This window comes from Austrofundulus limnaeus, unplaced genomic scaffold, assembly GCF_001266775.1.
Source record: "Austrofundulus limnaeus strain Quisiro unplaced genomic scaffold, Austrofundulus_limnaeus-1.0 Scaffold45, whole genome shotgun sequence".
Taxonomy (NCBI): Eukaryota; Metazoa; Chordata; class Actinopteri; order Cyprinodontiformes; family Rivulidae; genus Austrofundulus; species Austrofundulus limnaeus.
Window position 1 is genome coordinate 872,225 of NW_013952447.1, and position 6,536 is coordinate 878,760.

General features: G+C 36.6%; 1 protein-coding gene across 2 annotated transcripts in view; it reads left to right on the plus strand.

Annotated features, from left to right (window-relative positions):
* The window catches only part of ctnna2 (catenin (cadherin-associated protein), alpha 2), a 286,505-nt gene that overhangs the window by 27,439 nt on the left and 252,530 nt on the right, over window positions 1–6,536 (plus strand). For both annotated transcript variants that reach the window (XM_014007866.1, XM_014007865.1), the window contains exon 3: window positions 3,823–4,018. In XM_014007866.1, coding sequence (XP_013863320.1) covers window positions 3,823–4,018 — 196 coding nt within the window. The remainder of the gene's footprint in view (window positions 1–3,822; window positions 4,019–6,536) is intronic.

A 6,536-nucleotide genomic window follows, 5' to 3' on the forward strand; every position in this document is an offset into this window, starting at 1 on the left:
GCATCAGACATGGCTCAGTTAATAAATGTTTTTGTTTGTTTTGTTTTAAATTGAGACCTGTGTAACATTTGTTATCAGTCTTATTTTTTTCATGTTAAAAGAAAAGGAAAAGGCAGTATCGGCTTCAAGAATCGGCCCAAAAAAATCGGCTGCACATATCGGCGTATCGGTTAGACTGACGTCAAAAAAATCGGTATCGGTATCGGCCTTCAAAAACCTGTATCGGTTGATCTCTATAAGAAACTTTATGTACTGTGCACCTAACACTTTGGGGGAGTTGAAATCTCTCAGGAGTTTTGTGTGTGCACATGATCATGCACATACATACATGCACACACCATATTTTTTTTCTTATCTTCAACAGTTAAATCATCCCTTACCCTTTGAGTTCAGTTCTCTGAGGCTGAAGGCAGAAAATTGAATGACCATACATAGCCACAGGGATTTACAACTTACTAGGGAGTCTACTGGTCAATGCACCGTAGAGGAAAGGCCTTGTGACATTTAAAGCTATTGAGAAGCAATAAAATGGGAGGGCAGAGCCCAACCACACCTCCTGTCTGTAGGAGAAATTAGCCTTACTGCTGCTGCAGCARAATTACTGATGGATTTTTGCTAGTTTTCATGGATTCCAGTGGAAACATTGGAGATATTTAGATATGCTTAAATATTTAGATATGTATTTTTCACATGTAAAAAAAAAATAAAATAAATAATGTAGCAATTTATTAATTGTATGGTCATTTTAATAAAACGACATGTCAATATGTGCATTCTTGTTTGCTGGCTCCATGTGTTGGTGTATGCACCCACACAGGTCTAACAAAGTATTTTGGTTGGTATAAAGGACCGTCTTGCAGAAAACCTGCTGTATGTAAGAGGCTGTTGCAAGAATGACAGACCTTGTGGCAGTTTGCAACATACACTTCTGTGGTCTTGCATAAAATGCTGCTAATATATACAATAAATAGTCATGCCAAGGGCCAATTACGATCTGCCAAGGCAAGACTGCCTTTCCAACACTTTGAATTTATTTCTTCTTTGTGTTTGACCAYATTTGGCTGCACTAGGCAAACATTAATGTCACTCACCTCATTTTTATTTTCAACGTTTTTTTTTTCCAACATCTACCTTCTCGAGGGATCCATTTGATTTTTCTGTGTGCACAGTTACTTTGTGCTTGCCACAGTTAATGAAGTATCCAGACTGTTTTRTAGTGAGGTGGGACATGCACAACATATCTTCACAGGACTATGTATTGATTTTTGTTTTTGCATTGCAGGGTTTTGGGTTATATGAAAGGTGAATGTATTTTCCTTTCCACTCTGGTGACCTTATCTTATCCTAATGTAATAATGATACACTACATTYTCCCTCTTGTTTGATTATAAAGATATTGGCTGTAAGCACTGACCTTCTCTCAAAAGTTTTACTGCTAGACTGTTAATCATAGTGTCCTTTTGCTTTACTTCATTCAGCCTGAAGAGCTAACAGAACTTAAAAAAATAATTCCTATATGTCTAAAAGATGTACCTTTTAAAATAAGAAATAAGTTTGCTTTATGKATGATTGTGTTATTCATAGTTTTTGTCAGTGTGGTTTTAGAAGTGCAAWTATTTACACTTTGTTCTTACATGTTTAACTAAAAGTTCTTGATTCACGAAAGTGGTTTTGTATTAAAATAAGGTGATGCATGCAGAAGAGTACAGCTGAAACACATGTAGTTGGTTAGCTACTTATAAGTGCATATGACTTAATATGATGAGTCTTTTCTTAAAATTTGATTTTATTTTATTTTTAACAAAARCRCTGCCACCTAAAAGGCTACCCTGGTCTCTTATCAGCGTGACTATTCTCATATTCATCATGTGAGGACATGCATCATTAAAGTTGATATTCCAGACTTAGAAGCTCTAAAGTAATGCAAGCTTGACAGGACATAACTTTGCTCTTAGAGGCTTTTAAAAGAGTCGTCCATACTTCACAAACTAATCATTTCACATTATGAGACAGCTCCTGTGAGACCCACAGTGTGTACACTATAGTGAGATGTTTGTTRTTGTGTTTGACCAAGGCAGTGATCGCTGCTTTTTTATATTCTTCCTRAAATTAAGATCATTATGGACAACCCTGAGCACCCACTTCATCAGACTGTCACTACAGCAAAGTCTATTCAGTCAGAGTCTTCCTCAGTTCTACTGTAAGACTTACCACTACGCTTTAAAGAAACCAGGATCATTTGAGTTGCAACAACATTTATTTTCCCTTTGGGATTAATAAAGTATTTTTAATTGAATAGGCTAAGCTTATTAACATGATGTGAACAGCTGTTCTTTAAATAAGATCAAAAGTAAGATTGTTTTCTTTAAGGAAAAGTTGTAATTTTAKTTATTGTTAAAACTTTCATCCTAGTACTTTATTAGTGCTTAACATAGATAAATGGATGTTTTGAAGTGATTTTTTTTTACTGCATAAGCCAGAATTAAGCACTGTCCCAAGTTAATTCACATGCTGGCAGATTGTTTTTATCCCCAAGACTTTGGAAGAGCTTTTTTTAGCGCAAAGTTTTTTTGCTTTAAATTTACTTACATCAACTTTGTGAATTCCTTCATGCACATAACTTGTGTGAAAGTGGGTCTTCTTTTCCTCGACCCATGACAGCATTTCTGCCTTAAGGACTGAACATACTCCTTTYGAAGCTGAACAGTCAACGCGCGGTCACGTGGTTGTTCGACGTTCGTTTTCGCACACACACCTTACATAGCCCCCGAGACACACYGTGTCCAGCTCCTKGGAARCCCYTCCTGCTGCGRCATAGGTCACTGCRTGTGGTTCCTTCCTGTTGGAGTCCACAATGCAGAAAAAAAAGTCARAAACCTGTCACCTGACRTTAYTTACCCACAAGTCTGTYGTGGTTAAAGCTCCACAGGTTTTATCAGTCAGATTCCTTCTTGCACAACATCTGTTTTAACACTATTCATGAGCTTTTGAACATCTTTTGGCTCTGGTAGCGAGTCTTTTTTTTAAGCGAGTGGTTGAAGTAAAATGCAGCGTCTGATCGCTTTCAGCACAAGCACTCCCACAAACTTCTAAACAAACACATATTATGTGGAGGGGGGTAAAAGGTTCTGCCGGCAGGTTGTGGCAAAAGGGGCAGCAGAGTCAGCGCCAAGAACACGGGTGACGTAATTTTTGTCATGAAACTGTAACAAGCCGAGCCAGTTACGGCAGTTCGGAGGGAGTGTGAAGTAGGCTTTAATCAGTTGTACTAAACTCAAGCTTCCAAATGTCATCKGACCAGTTGCCATTTCTGTAGTGTTTAATGGGACAAATACTTGTAAAGTCTGTTAAGAAACAACCTTTGACAGGTCTGGAAGTCTCATATACATCTTTTATAAAACAAACTCCTGCAAAACACTGAACAAAATTTAATCAAAGAGTTATTTTTTGCACATCATTCTATTGATTCTCTGCAGTCTACTCTGTCCACAAGAGTTCATATAAAGGAAAATACTGCCTTAGGGTCAATTCAATATGTGCTTTTGGAGAAAGTGAGCTTGAGGAATGAAATGCATTTGACAGAAAGAGAAAATATTTCAGTGCTTGCTGCCCTATGTAATTTATTGTGCATTATAATGGGATTAACTCTTTGGATTTTTATTTTGTGTTAGTTTCTAAGTATTTTTACAAAATCACTTTTCTCTCTGGCACATGAAAAAATATTTTAAAGACAAACCCATATATCTTGGATTAAAAACAAAACAAAACAAAAGAAAACACTTGGTTTAGTGGTCAGCTGTAACTCCCTCTCTTCTTTTTTAGGTGACTACTCTGGTGAACACCAGTAACAAAGGGCCGTCCAGTAAGAAGAAGGGACGGTCTAAGAAAGCTCATGTTTTGGCAGTATCTGTGGAGCAAGCCACCCAAAACTTTCTTGAAAAGGGTGAGCAGATTGCCAAAGACAGCCAGGATCTCAAGGAGGAGCTCATTGCTGCTGTGGAAGATGTCCGGAAGCAAGGTACAGTGCAGATGCAGTATTTATTTTCCTTCATTTGCTGATAATTTTAATTTTATTATATATATACTTATTATTTTTGATGGACTATTAAGAATGCGGTGTCTAATAATGACCTTCACTGCTCTCAGTCACATCATTATTTTTCATATTTTTTTGATCTTATAATTAATGTATGCAGTATATTTTATATAGTATATACATATACATTATACATTAATATTTAATAATTCATAGTATGAACACCCAGTGGGAGACTAATGAGGAGTTCATCTTAGTGGCGTGTTGCAGAACAGTTTTATRAAAAGAACTTAAAAAAGTTGTAATATCTTCGATAATTATTATCCTTTCCAAAACCGTAAACGGTTTATGTCAGTTTTTCAGTCAGTTTGAAATGGGAAACCCCACTGACACTACTTTCAGTGCAAAAGTTTGRCCCTGGCATCAATGATCGGATAGGAGGAGTAGTTGACAAAATTTTAATCTTTCAAGAGAAGCATGAAGTGCTTTTTAATGTCAGAAAATGTCAAATGCCGTCACAAATTTAGATGGATTTAGAGTTCAGAGTAGCAAGGCAAATCCACTCAATTTAACAGATTAGTACTTATTAGTTTTGGGCTTAACTCGCTGCTTCCAGCTTCATGAATGTATTGAGCCTCGTCCGGGAGTTGTTTATCCCAAAGTCATGCATCGTTAAAGCTTCAGCTGTCTGTGATGGTGAGGAGCATTGCTAAATCTTAAGGCTTTACAAATAGTTCCTTYTCATTAGCTACCTTCTAAATCAGTTTAAACTAAAAATGTCTGCATGGGTGCAGCTCTTCATCTCATCAAACGTTATAGTTGTGCTCATCAAAGCTCCCAACTTTGGTTTCATCTTGGATGGAGATTTATAAATGAATGAGCAGTAGGTGCTTTACATGTGATGTTTTAAAAAAAAAATTCTCCTAGTTTGTAAAAAAAAAAACATTGTTGTGGCTCAGTGCTGCTCTGTCCTGTCTGCATGTGTTGACAGTTCTATTTTTAATATCCCAATATTTTTTTTCTGTGACAAAATGAAAATTAAGCATTAAAATTGAGATTATAGGGGAACGGTTATAATATATTAATGCATTTTTGTGATAATTAAAAGGGTTAGAAATATAATATAAAAACTTGTATTTTTTGCATTAGACTCGTGTATGCAAGTCTGCACATTTAGAATTAAGGTCATTACACTGGTCTCACCTTTTTGATGGCAGAAGATGGCACTTATTGTTTATCTCTGTTACTTGAACAGAACATCTCAGTTTGAGCTGCTGATGTATAAAAACCTAAGATGTGCATTCTGGAAAGCGTTTTAGCTTGGAGGTGTGTAATAAATGAACACACTATTCTCTATTTACACTCCACATCTTTGCTTGGTTTTCATGTCAGCAGTTTGTCTTGATTATGACAACACGAACATGATGTTGAMTAAGTTCAGAACAAATAATCCAGGTTTTAAAGAGATATGTTGCAGCAGCCATGAGTTTCCCTCAAATAGAAACACCAGCATGAAGCTTCTCTGAGATGGAAATGTCTTTAAATGTGTCACTGGTTCATTAGACTTCTGTCATCGTGACCTCATCATATTCAACCCTTTTATCTCGTCATGCTTGAATTAGAGAAATTACTTCCTTCAGCCCACAGGGGGATYTAATATTCAGACACTTTGGTGTGTTACTCTTCACAAGCTCACTGCAGGCCACAACAGCCTTCTGATAAAATCAAAGACGGAGTTGGTTCTTGAGCACATTCTATTTGTATGCAAGTATACAATCATATTGCATCCTTCCAATATTTACAGTATTTTAAAATGATTTTTGATTAAGACTTTTTGAAAATATTCAAAGATAAATATTTTTATTTACTCAGCAATCTTAAACTTATAGAGAGCAGTTAGGCCCGTTCATTATTGACCCAGCGTGAGAAACTCTCATCGTTATTTACGGGGACGCTTGGCTCAGTGGTGCTGTGGTCAGCAGTGATCTATCACAAGTTCAGTGTTTGAACCTGCTGGCTGTTTTTGGCTGGTATATGGGTGTTGTCTCTATGAAGGCKTTTCTCCATGTGCTCCAGAGTCCCGAGATACGTGTTTGTGATTTTAAATTGACCATTGGTGTGGGAGTAAGCATGCATAGCTGTTTGTTTTGCTGTGTTAGCTTTGTGATTGACCGCCACCCTTCAGGGGGGATCCAATGTCAGATGGAACAGACTTCCCACCCAGTCCCCTTAATAAGGGGTTGGAAATACATAAACACTTTTTTTATCTGTTGTCTATATTTTAAAACTAAAACAAAGGTTTATTGTTGYTAACCAGTGAGAATATCTGATAAAACCATTGCATAATGTAACTAGTTTGTTTTATGCAGTTTATATCAGAGTTGGAGATGTGAAGGAGGATTTTTTTTTAACTTGGTAAACTATTTTAAATTTTGTGTGTGTAAATTTATATATATAATGTGTGTGTGTGTGTGTGTGTGTGTGTGTGTGTGTGTGTGTG